Source organism: Trichechus manatus, unplaced genomic scaffold (assembly GCF_000243295.1).
Source record: "Trichechus manatus latirostris isolate Lorelei unplaced genomic scaffold, TriManLat1.0 scaffold00016, whole genome shotgun sequence".
Lineage (NCBI taxonomy): Eukaryota > Metazoa > Chordata > Mammalia > Sirenia > Trichechidae > Trichechus > Trichechus manatus.
In genome coordinates, this window is record NW_004443952.1 from 8,097,222 (window position 1) to 8,110,304 (window position 13,083).

General features: G+C 50.0%; 1 protein-coding gene across 4 annotated transcripts in view; it reads right to left on the reverse strand.

Annotated features, from left to right (window-relative positions):
- RGS3 (regulator of G protein signaling 3) overlaps positions 1 to 13,083 on the reverse strand; it is a 96,701-nt gene that overhangs the window by 62,299 nt on the left and 21,319 nt on the right. For all 4 annotated transcript variants that reach the window (XM_004372139.1, XM_004372137.1, XM_023727363.1 and 1 more), the window contains 2 exons: positions 10,894 to 11,005; positions 5,919 to 5,962 (listed from right to left, as the gene is read on the reverse strand). In XM_004372139.1, the coding sequence (XP_004372196.1) occupies positions 5,919 to 5,962; positions 10,894 to 11,005 (156 nt within the window). The remainder of the gene's footprint in view (positions 1 to 5,918; positions 5,963 to 10,893; positions 11,006 to 13,083) is intronic.

A 13,083-nucleotide genomic window follows, 5' to 3' on the forward strand; every position in this document is an offset into this window, starting at 1 on the left:
AAAGGAAAAAGTCCTACTTGAGCTAGGTGGCCAGAGAAGGCCTCTCTGAAGAGGTGACACTTGAGCTGGGACCTGAACAGTAAGCAGGAGCCACCATGGAAAGTACCTGGGGAGTCCTGTTCCAGGCAGAAGGAACAGCAAATGCAAAGGCTCTGAGCTGAGGATGGTTATCAGCATCATCTAACAACATTCAGGGACATTTTCTACCCTGCCATCCAAACCCAACCCTCAGGCATGCCACCCTCAGGGCAGGGCCACGTCCCTAGGCTAAGTGGTCCAGGATGCCTGCCATTCCTCCCCTGCCCAACAGCACTCAGAAGTGGATCTTCCTAAAAACATCAGAGGAGAGAGGGAAGAAAACCCCACCCCTTTGCTTCAGGGAACTGGGTGGATGTGGGAAGGCAATCCTGGAGCTACCACTTAACAGGTTCCCTCCACTTCCCAGAACCCATGGCCCATGCAGCGGAAGGGCATATCCAGTAAAAGACCCCAAGCTTCCCCAGGGAGAAGGCAGTGGGGCAGAATCTGACCAGAGCGCATTCTGTTCAGTGTCTTATCTTGTCCCTCCCTGTGAAGGGAGGGGTGAGGCGGGAACCATGTCCCTTCCAACTTGAAAAGGCCATCACTCCATAAAGCTAGCCCTGGCCTGAGCCTCCCAGCCCTGCCTCTACCTAGCTGTGTGGGCTTCAGCAAATCCCTCAATCTCCCTGAGCCTCAATTTCCTCCCCTCTTTCTGTTCTGAAGCTCAAATTCCACCTTAGTAATAATTCCTTTTCTCTGTCAATTTTAAAAAGCATTTTCTAATCCATAACCTCATTTTGATCTTGACAATTCTGTGAAGAGGTAAGGAGGGCATGGATTGTTATTCCCATTTAATTGAAGGGAAAACTAAGGCTCCGAGTGGCTAAGAGCCTCCCTGAGGTGGCATCGCCAGTGAGTGGCAGAGGGAAGACTCAATCCCTTGGAGAACCAGCTGCTAGGATTTCATCTCTGAAGTCTGGGAGGTCTCTTCAGAAGCCCCCACACCACTGGGTGGCAGGAATGCTCTCCCTTGCAGACTAGAGCCTGGAGGCAACCAGAGTGCAAAATTCTGCAGAAGAGACTTTGTAGGCCAGTGGCTTCAGAGCAGCTACAGGGTCCACTGGCAGCTTTTTGTACAGCTGTCCACTGCTCTGAGCTCCAGTCTGGCAGCCCTTCTCGCAAACATGCAAGAAAGCCTCCCCACACTGGGCAGACCTCACAGCAAGAGAGCTGCCCGCTCCCTAACCCAGAGACAGCCGTCTCACACTCCATGCCCCGCACGGTGCTCTGCATTTTACCAGCGGAGTCTGATATTTCTTCTAACAACCTTGTAAGGCAGCAGCTGTGATCATCCTCATTTTACTGACACCCACAAGAACAACCCTCACCACACCTCATGGAGAATCTCCTTTGAAAACCAAATTTCTCCACCCAGGATGGAGGCCATATTGCCAGCCTCACAGGAGAGTGCAGCGCTGGCTCTCTGGCTCTGAAAGCTTGAGGCTGAAGGTCCCATAAGGCTAGAGGACCCAGAACACTTCCGAAGCATCAAGGACCTACACCCAGGCCTGGCCTGGGGCAGGGGCATGCTGTCTTAGATGTTGTTGTTAGCTGCCATGGAGTCAATTCTGACTCATAGCGACCCCATGCGTGCAGAGTAGAACTGCTCCATACGATTTTCATGGCTGTGACCTTTCAGAAGCAGCCGCCAGGCTTGTCTTTTGAGGCGCCTCTGGGTGGGTTCAAACTGCCAACCTCTTGGTTAGTAGTCGAGCGCTTAACTGTTTGCTGTCTTACATGGGCAAACACTTTCAGGAGGCCCTTGCCCCGAAGGCTCCTCTCTAAGTGCTGCCTGGAGCTTTGGAGGCTGGCCTGGCCAAAAGAGAGAGCTCCAAGCCAGCTCCCTCCAGGTAGGGTGAATTCCCATCTACCGGGGCATCTGCCACCTACTTGTCTGTCTCTCTGTGTGTCTAAATCCGGGACCCCCACTGCCTGCCTGCCTGCCTCTGCATGTGCACCGGCTCTCTTAACCCATTGTGTGATTCAACTAATGCAGCTGATTGGTTTCAAAGCTGATGGCATTGTGCTCTCAAACTAGGGTGGTCACCTAGCGCCAGCTTCTCCAGATGCACAGGCCCCAAACACAACAGCACTGGGTCCGGCCCTTTGCACTGAAACATGAGCACCCCCAAATTCAACCACACACCCAGTACCCCCATCGTGCCTCACCTCCTTGCTCCTGAATTAATACCTCACGTCCTTGTTCCTGAATTAATTTTATTTTTGTAAAAACCAAAACCTCTTTTGCTATGATTTAACTTTGTTCGTTTGCTTTGACATTTAATTCCATAACTAAAAGGTGGGCAGTTCGAATCCACCAGCCACTCCTTGTAAACCCTATGAGGCAGTTCTACTCTGTCCTGTGGGGTCACTATGAGTCGGAATCAACTCAATGGCAACGGGCTTAATGATCCTATAAGGATCCCTAGTGGTGCAACGGTTAAGCACTCAGCCGCTATGGAAATGTTGGAGGTTCAAATCCAACCAGTGGCTCCCTTGGGAGAAAGACCTGGTGATCTGCTTTCATAAAGATTACAAGTCTAGGAAACCCTATGGGGCAATTCTACTCTGTCACATGGGGTCACTGTGAGTTAGAATTGACTCAGTGCAATGGCACCTAACAACAATAATCCTATGACGTAGGCAGGGAGGAAAGGCATTGCTGTTACCATTTTTCAATTGCAAAAACTAAGGCTCAGAGAGGTTAAGTCATTGGCTCCAGTAGGTCTCAGGAGAGAAGACACTCAGATTCTGTCTTCTTCCTCCTCCAGAGCCTGTGATCTTGCCATATTTGCATAACTGTATATGTACGTTACAAAGAACGTGTGATATTTCTCTTAGCTTTCTTTTTAAAAGATCAATAAATCATTTGTGATGTATTTAATGGAGAGTAAATGAATATGAAAAGCTCTCCCCCTTGCTATGACGCTGACAATAATAATAGCTACCATTTATTGAGCACTCACTGTGTGCCAGACTCTGTGCCAAGTGCTTTGGACACAGCATCTTATTGAATCTCATTGAATCATGACAACAACCCTGCGAGGCAGGCATCATCAGCCTTCTTTCAGAGATAAGCCTGTAAGTTGCCCCCGATCACTCAGGAAACGGCAGCGCCAACATTCAAATCTAGGTCTTTCTAACTCCAAAACCCAGACTCTTAAATCAATGGAGGCAGCATCAGATTCTAGATTATAAAATGGCCCCGACCCACATGCCCATCAACCCAATGCCCCCAGCGCTCTGAAGCCAGTTGTGTGCTGCATCTGTCTATGGATCTGCAGGCACTAAGGGACAATTGGAGTCCTGGTGGCATAGTGGTTAAAAGCTTGGCTGCTAACCAAAAGGTTGGCAGTTCGAATCCACCAGCCGCTCCTTGGAAACCCTATGGGGCAGTTCTGTTCTGTCCTATAGGGTCGCTATGAGTCAGAACTGACTTGATGGCACTTAACAACAACAACAACAAGGGGTAACTGTCCAGTAGAACAGAGACCCCAGGGCCAAGACTGCTTAGGAAAACCCCATCCAGGACCTTGTCGCTAGGGAAACATCTGAGCTACCGCCACCCAGGCAATTGGGGTTTTCTCAATGTAGAATAGAAAAACCTCTCCAAATCCTGACTCCCCTCCCCATGATTTCTTGTCTGGGTGCCATAATTCATGTTAGGAAGTTCCAACTACTATGTGAGTTTGGAGTTTTCTGTGGAATCCAATATTACCCGTGTCAAGAATTTCCCAAGCTACAGAGCAAGCAGATGTCTTCCCTCCATTACAGACAAGCCCCTCATAAATAACAATCCATTAAGAGAAACGGGAGGCTTCTAGCTGCCTATGAGCTTCAATCCCCCAACCCTGCACAGTCAGATCACCTGGCACTTTACTGAAATAAAAGGCCCCAGATCGATATCCCTTCATCAATCTTTGGAGGGCTAGGAGGTCACAGCTCCCTAGAAACCAATGCAGCAGAAATGCTTTTCTCTGGGAAAAACAAACCCAGCCTGGCAGGAAGCTTTCTTTGCATTAAAGAACCTGGGTCTCATTTCAGGCACTGCCAAAGAGACTGAGAACCCAGAGTGGTGGGGTGGAGAAGCCTGCTCTCATCACAGAGAGGCTCTGGCTCTTCCCAGCATGGCTCACAGCTTCCCCTAAGCTGTGCTCTGCTCACCCAGCTCTGTGCAACTGAAGACCACTGCCCGCTTTGCAGCGTCTCCACCTGCTACTTCCTGTGCGTTGGTAGGGATGTGGCTGACACAGGGGAGGACATCCAGTGCCCTCTTGGCCCTCAGTTCTGCACTGCAGTCAGCCGGGATCCCACACTCTGCTCTGACAATGTCCACTGCCTCTTTGGAACTCTCCGCTTTCCTCTGAAGCTAACTTCTCATCAACTCTGTCTTCTCCCCCATGGGTCTGTTCAAAGACTCACGCCAGGTGTTGCACTGCTTGTCTTAGCCAGGAATTGAAGGAATGATCTTCAGTCATAGCTGCGGACTAATTCCTTCTCTAAAGGATGTATTCCTCTTGGCCAGCTAGTGTAGACCGTGCCCCGACCCCTAGGGCATGGCCAGTGTAGACTCCCACAAGACAGGTTTTCAAGACTGTTGGGTGAGACAGATTTAAGTGGAGGCTGATGGCAGGAATGGGTCTAAGGAATCCTTGCTTGGAACAGACACTGCCCTGCTCATGTTAGCAGAGATATAAGGTTGGGAATAGAAAAGTCACTGAAAACTGAAAAGAATTCGCAAGGCTCAGTGTCTCTCAACCTTTTCTTCACCAAGGATCTTTGATTAAACCCCTGGTTTAATGCTATCATATTGCATTTTATCTACCAAATTATATGAAGCAATAAGTTGTTGACTTGTTTTTTGCTCACCCAAGGCACAGCACTGCTCATCAGAGCTTCTGAACAGACTGACATAACTAGGAATATCAATCACACTGAGTGGGTATCACTCCATCCCCAAACACAGCCACTTGATGTTTTCTTTAGCCTGCATTATCCAGCCCAGGTAAAGGTACAATTACCAGCAGGCCTTTTGAAACCCTGACAAGACCCTGTAAAAGGGGTCATGGAGGAAGAATGAGGCAGACACAAGAATCAAAGAAATATCCGGAGGAAAAAAAAAGCAAACTCGTTGCCTTCGAGTAGATTCCAACTTATGGCAACCCCATGTGCTACAGAGTAGAATTGAGCTCCACAGGATTTTCTTGGAGACCCTGAATGGTGCAAATTTTTAAGCACTTGACTACTGGCCGAAAGGCTGGCAGTTCGAACCCACCTGGAGTCACCTCAGAAGACAGGCCTGGTGATCTGCTTCCAAAAGGTCACAGCCTTGAAAACCCTATGGAGCAGTTCTACTCAGCACACACAGGGTACCCATGAGTTGAATCAACTCGACAGCAACTAAAAACAACAAAAACTCTTTACAGAAGCAGATCACCAGGACTTTTTCCACAGCGCAGCTGGGTGAGTTCAAACCCACAATCTTTTGGTTAGTAGTTGAGTGCAGCCAGTTTTCATCACCCAGGGACACACTAAATAAACAAACAGGGGGACGCACAGCTATCAGGCCACATCCTTGTTAGAAGCCCCACAGGTGGCCCTGAGCAGGGATCACAAGCGTCCTTCTGCCCATTCTAAGCACTTCCTTGTCCACTGCTCTTTTTACACAGAGGTAAGGGAGGCAGGGGCAGAGGCAGCACAAGGAACTGGCTTTCTGGCCTTCTCCAGGACCACTGCATGTGTTGGTGTGGAAGCTGGTATCAGAATCCTGCCCAACATCTTCCCTCAAGGCACCTGGCCACGTATCTCTCTCCTCAAATTCAGAAAGAAGGACTCACCTCTGCGAGGTACAGCACGCAGAATTTCAGATCTTCGGAAGAACCTATGAGGGAACAAAAAGCAAGACTTGCATTAGAATTGGCCAAAGAGTCTCAGCAGTCTGAGCACAGCCAGCTGTCTTGTCCAGTGTGGTGCTTCCTGGAAAAAGAGGGAGAAAGAGGCAGACACGAGGGACAGAGAAACCCCTGGAGCAAAGGCCACTAGATAAATAAACGAGGTGATGCACAGTTATCAGGCCCTTGTCTGTAGGTCAGCCTGGCCCCAAGGAATGCTGTACTCCTATCTCCATGAGAGGTAGCCAGGAGCAGGGAGCCATCGTACGCCAGGAGGCCTCCTCCTTTCCATGATCCTTGCAGTGAGGGACATCCAGGCAGCAGACATTTAGGTTTTCCCTTTAAATAATCCAACTGCCTCAGCTATTTTGAAATTCAACATGGAGCTGTTTAGTTCCTGTGTGGGCTTTGCTATGCAACTAGGAATGTGTGGGCGGCAGGGAGGGACCCCACTCATACGCTGAGAGGAGCCCAGAGATGACCTCCCGGCCCAGATCTGACCCCTCTGTGTGTTTCCCTAGAGTCTTCACACCCCTGGCCTAGGATCCCAAACCCAATCATTGGCCAAGCCCTCTCCATCTGGGAGGCAGCTGGGAGGGACCATCGCTGCTCCATCCTCCTCCAGCAGGAGATAAGGCAGAATCCCTACCCTAAGGCAGGAGATGACTGAATCAGAGTTTGTGGGAATTGGGGGCTCATGTAGAAGAAAAGAGACACCAAGACAGCAGACACTTGGCTTTTCCTTTAAGCAGTACAACTGCCTTTGCCATTTTGAAATTCAACAAGGGTGCATTTGATTCCAGAGTGGGCCTTGCTTCCCACCAAGGAACGCATGGGCCAATGAAGAGAGGATCCTCTTCATTGAAGAGGGGAGCTGGGTGGAGTTGAAAGATGGCTTCGCCCAAGTCTGACCCCTCTGTGTGTTTTGGAGCCCTCTCACCCCTGGTCTAGAATCTCAAACTCAACCATTCACCAAGCCCTCTCCACTGGGAGACAAGCCAGGTAGGTTGTTGTCTCCATTCCCCAGATACGGAAGCTGAGGCCCAGGGAGGGAAAACAGCTTGTACAAGTCATACAATAAGTAAGTGGCAGAGCTGAGATTTAAAGCCAGGACTATCTGCCTCCAAAGCCTGTGTTCCTGACCACAGCGTCACACTTCGTCTACCTCTACCAGTTTACTTATCTGTCATTCCCCCAGGCTATGAGCTCCACAGGGCTGCAAATGTGTCTCCTCCACTGCCATTGCCCAGTGGCCAGCACTGAGGTGGGCTCTGAGGAGGTGCTCAGAAAATGCTGCCTAAGATTTAACTCCAAGGGTTCCAGCAGCCAAAACCTAAGCAGCTGAGTTCCCAAGACTGGACACCTGGCTCCCCGGGGTGGGTGGAGAGCCCAAGAATCAGCTGGACATTTCCAGGCCACTCCTGAGAGATGGGAGCAGGCCAGGAAGACATGCTGTGGGTGGGTCACTGGACGCCTGGGAGGCAGAAACACAAAGAGCCACAAAGCTAGCAGGCGGCAGTGGCAGGAAGAGACCACAATGGGCCCTGGCTGACCGGAGATGTTAGCGCCAGCTCTCCGCCTGTTCCCATTACACTGCCATCCAGCCCCTCTGAAGCCTGGGGGAGGCTGGGCAGGAGGAGGGCAGGCAGAGTTTAAGTGGCCACCCAGCCAGGAGTCCTGCAGGAGGGGTGCACCCCAGCTCCCGAGCTGAGGCAGTGCTTCTGGTCTCCTTTCGGTCTTTCATTCATTCATCCAACAGACATTCAGTGGGCACCCAGGATGTTCTGTGCCCCATGCTAGGTAGGTCCTGCGAGTACTCTCGGTCAGAGGAGCTAAGGACCCTTCAGACAAGTCACACAGAGAGACTTTGGTTCTGGGGTGGGGCAGATTTCCTCTGCCAGGGAGCAGGCCTCACCAGCCCCAGCCAGCAGGAAAGGCTGGGTGTGTTCCTTGTTTACCATCTTCTTTGCCCCAACTTGAACTCTCCACACATGCCAATTTGAAAGAGACAAACAAGAAACCTAGGAGTCGTGAGCAGTGTTAATCAGAGGCCATTCTGCCAACAGAAGCTCCAGCTGAGGCCCCAAATGCATCTTTTAAAAGCCTCACTCAGGCCCTTGCTGCAGCCGCGGGTCTCTGGGGGCACAGGAGAGGCAGGCAGCAAATCGGGCACCAGGACTCAGAACACTGGGTCCTGCAGCTCCAACTCCAACTGCAGGAGAAGGGGTCACCAGACTCCTGTGAGACCCACAGGCCTGTCTCAGGGAAGTAGGGGAGGGAGAAGCAAGGGCACCTTTAATGCCTGGAAAGAAGTCTAAGCATTGGAATGTGCACCTTGAGGGCTCAGTATCACTCAGCCATATCCTTCACTCGCAGAAGCTCTCAGGTGAGCCACATTCCCTGTGTTTGCTGACTGACATTGCTAAACCCACTGCCATCAAGTCAATTTGATTCCGACTCATAGCTACCCTATAGGACAGAGTAGAACTGCCCCTACAGGGTTACCAAGGCTAATCTTTACAAAAGCAGACTGCCACATTTTTCTCCAGAGGAGCCGCTGATGGGTTTGAACTGCCGACCTTTAAGTTAGCAGCCAAACTCTTTAACCATTGCACCACCCGGGCTCCTTACTACCACTGCTAGGGAAGGCAAAACAATTTGTCTGCCCCAAACTGCCTGCCCAACAAACCCAGGGCAGGCACACACACACACACATATATACCCTTCTCCCACACCTACCCAACAAGCTCTAAAGGCTGTGGTCATCTCTCCTGAGGAGGGCTGGCCTTGGCCACCCTCAGCCCTCATCTAGCTTACCCACCATCTGTGGGGAGAGGAAGTGGTCCTAGACCAAGAAGCCATGCCTGCACAAGGCTGCTGATCACAGGCAGCTCGGCATCTGGAGGGTTATTCTGCAACACCTCCAGGCCCCACACAGCCAACCCTGACTGTCACCAGCCAGTGGAGGATGGAGCGGAGGTCTGGGGGTTCCAGAAGGGGAAGGTTAAGACAATCCCTAGTCCAGGGCCCCCTGAGGGGTGGGGGCAGGACGGTAAGGGTGCTGTTCTACTTCTCTCAGCAACCCTGGCACTGGGGTCCATCCAGGGATGTCAGAGCTGGGAGGGAATATAAAGGTTGACCCAACCCTTATTTCATAGTCAGAGAAACTGAAGCCCCCAAAAATGACAGGACCAGCTGAAGTCACACAACATGTTAGTAGCCAAGCCAAGCCTAGACCCTTAAACTCCCAGCTTCTACCCTTGGCTCTTCCACTGCTCTCTTCTCCCTCACCCCACTCTCCCCTCAAAGCACAGCCACTTTGAGCCTCCCTTCTTTTAGGCTCCTGGGCTCGCGGACCCAGACCTGGGAATCAGAGCAACAGAATAACGGTTCTGTTCTTGTTATCACTCAACACATATTACTGAGTACTGCTCCCACCCCAGTACTCCTCAAATTTGAGTGGGTCCTAGCACATAAATCAATGGGACTTAGATTGTCTGAGCTGGAGAGAGAGGGACAGACAGGAAGGGACTGGGCAGTGTGAGTGTGTGTGAGTGTGTGTGGGAGGCAGTGTGGGAGGGAGGGGGAATGGGAGTGTGCGTGTGAAAGTGGGGGAAGCTGGTGTGAAGGACCGAGGGAGGGGCAGGGGCGAGGCGAGGCAGGCAGGTGGCAGCAAAGCCAAGGGCAGAGTCCTTGGTAGCTCTACCCAGCTCTCCTTCCAGCAGGCACAGGGGAGCACCTGGTGGGAGCCCTGATGGCACTCAGAGGACTGTCCCTCAGCCCTGTCCTTGGTCAGACTAAGCCCACCAGAGGCACAGGTTGGCCAGAGTAAGTTGACTTGCTTTTCCTCTCAGCAGCCACCCTGGTCAGTCAGTGGGCAGGAGAAAGTCAGAGCCACAGAAGAAGAAGTTGTAAGCGACTTCCTGTAGGGACGCAAGTGAGAAGTTTCTCACACTGGCTGGTTTTCCAAGGAGGAAGAACGGCCAGGGCACCGAGCACACAGGATGGGTTTGCAAACAGTCAGGAAGTTTTCCTGGAGCAAAAACCGTCAAAACAGAATTCTTTCACTGGGTAATATTTTCCTCCCTGCCCCTGTCACCATGCTCAAACAGGTCTGTTGTTGTTTTCATAATCTGGGAGAGGAAATCGAGCCCCTCTCAGCGGAGACCTCAGGCGCCAAACTAAACCACTCGACAGATACTCCCAGCTGGCTTCCCGTTCCCCGAGTGTAGGAGGGCATGATGGAAAGTTTGGAATTCACTTCATGCTCCCACATCCCACTGCTCATCAGCCCACATGCTCCAGCTCCCTCGACTCCGCCAGGGCAGTACATCTGGGTGAAGAAGGAGCAGCGGTCCCTCATCCAGGTGGCACCCAGCATTTACTGGGCATCTGTTGTGTGCCGGGCACTTTGCATAGATGACTTAATTTAATCTTCACAACAATCTTTTGAGATACTATTATTATCCCCACTCACACATGAGGAAACAGGCCCAAAGAGATTAAGTAACTTGCCCCAGGTCACATAGGTAGTGAGGGGTTGGGCCAAGATTTGAACACAGGTCTGAGTCCAAAGCTCTTCCCACTCTACTCCACTGCCTCGCTGGAACATCTCTGGAACAGAAACTTCCCAGCGAAGATTAGGGTGTATAGAGAGGCTTATCAGCCTAGAATGGAATGTCAGTGTCTGAGGACCTACCAGTCCAGGCACAGAGCCTAGCACCACTGCCAGAGCCCGCAAGAGCCCACACACCCATCACATACAACACCCAAGATGGAAACAAAGACAGATTCTCCTGTCCTGTGAGGATCAAATGCCCCACTGACAGCTGGCAGAGGGGCACTCAACCTCGGCATTCATGCTGCCCAGAGCCGGTGGCCAGTGGGGAGGGAGCCCAAGGCATCTCAGGCCTTTACTCACCTTCCTGCAGCTTCACACTCTGGAGGTAGAGGGGGTTCCTCAGGACGTTGCAGCGGCCTGGCTCGTCCTCCTTGGTGAACAGCAGCAGGTCCGAATAGGCAAACAGCGTCACCTGTGCCAGGAGACAGCAAACAGAATGGAACACACACACGCACACTACCCAGTCCCTTCCTCTTTGTCCCCCTCTCTACCTCAGACAATCCAAGTCCCATTGATTTCTTATGCTATAGGACTCATTCCAATGTGAGTATTTGGTGGGGGCGGGGAGTGGTGCAGTACTCAGTAATATGTGTCAATTGATGACAAGAACGAAATCCTTACTCTGTTACAGGACCTTTGTTTTCTCAGCCTCCTGCTAAAAGGCTCAAAGTGGCTGTGCTTTGGGTGGGGAGTGGGGTGGGGGAGAAGAGGGCAGTGGAAGAGCCTGGCTGCTCCACTGTTCCCTGGAGGCCAGGAGCCACCACCTCCCCTGGAAGTCTGCAAAACATGTCCTTGTCATCTCGGGCAGAACCAGGAACAGACTTTCAGTGTGGCCTCAGCCCAGAGCAGAGACCTGACATGCAGTCCAGACTGCCTCTGCTCCTCCAACATCTCAAAGTAGGAAAAAATACACAGAAAAATAAACAACCCTCACCTTTCACAGCAGACAGCCTCTACAAGCCTCCCTATAACCTGATGCCCTCACAGGTCCACCTATTTGACCAAATGACCCTGGAGTCTCTAGCCCAGCACCCTGGGCTTGGAGCTACCCTTGAACTATAGAATGTTCCACATTTGCTTTTATTCTACTTTAAGCGTCTGGTTGAAAGAACACTGGACTTGGAGTCAAAAGTCAGGAGGCTCCTATCTAAGCTCTGCCACTAACTAGCCAAGAAAAATTGTAAGTTCCCTTAAGCCCTGTCAACCTCAGTTTCCTCATCTGTACAAACAGCAGTGAGAGTCCCTGCCTGGATTTCTCAGGGTCTTCTTTCACAAGCTCTTTGTACACTGAGAAGTGAAGCATCATGAAATGTGAGGTATTATTACTAAATTCCTTGCAGATGATTTTAACTACATTAACACGAGATCAGCTGAAGAAAAAGCAAGTTACTTATGCTCCAATACAGACATGTACATAACTTTGATCTTTTATGTACTAGCTGCTCCAAAAATAAAGGTGAAAGCTATTTTTAGACATCATAGGTAAACCAACAGGTATGCTCAGCATATTTTTATGTTAAAAAAATCCACTCGGAAAAAAAATCCACTTGGGAGAAAAGATCCATTTGATCCTCTCATGCTTCTAAAGATTACACTGTTCTTTGTTTTGTAAATTCTGCAGTGGCCTTTAGTTAAAAGCAATAAAATCCAATCTTAGATTCTCCAAAGAAAACAAAATATTATTAATGATGTGAAATTTTCTTTTAATTATGTGAACCTGACACTTCCTCTCTTCTGAAGTAAGAAGTGACAAGTGTTTTGCATGTACTAAGGGGCACAGTGAGTGTGTGTTGGATTGTTGCTGAACTTTACAAAGTCAACGTGTTGACATTTAGCTACCAAGATGGCCCAACAACTCCACTTTTAAGACTCTATTCTACAGAAACACTTACAAGGATATATAAATATGAACATGTAAGGATGTTCCCAGCAGCATTCTTATAATAAAAAAAGAAAATAACATAAACGATCACTAAGAGAGGAGGAACAAAATAAATTACACTACAAAAAGTTGGCAGTTCGAATCCACCAGCCGCTCTTTGGAAACCGTATGGGGCATTTCTACTCTGTCCTATAGGGTCACTATGAGTCGGAATCGATTCGACAGTAACAGTTTGTTGGTTTGTTTTTTAACCTTCATATGGTAGAATCTTACATAACTATTAAAAGAATAAAGAAAGGAGCCCCTTTGGTGCAAAGGGTTAAGTGCTCAGCTGCTAACCAAATGGTTGGCAGTTCAAACCCATCCAGAGGCTCCGCAGGAGAAAGACCTGGCAATCTGCTTCCATAAAGATTACAACCTAGAAAACCCTATGGGGCAGTTCTACTCTGTCACACAGGGTTGCTATGAGTTGAAATCAACCTGATGGCACCCAACAACAACATGTGGGCAGAAATGGAAATCTGTCCCTCATAAGTCAAAATAGTAAAAAGTGGAAAAACACTCATATTAAAATGCGATTTTGTGAAACAAAACTATAGACCTGTATT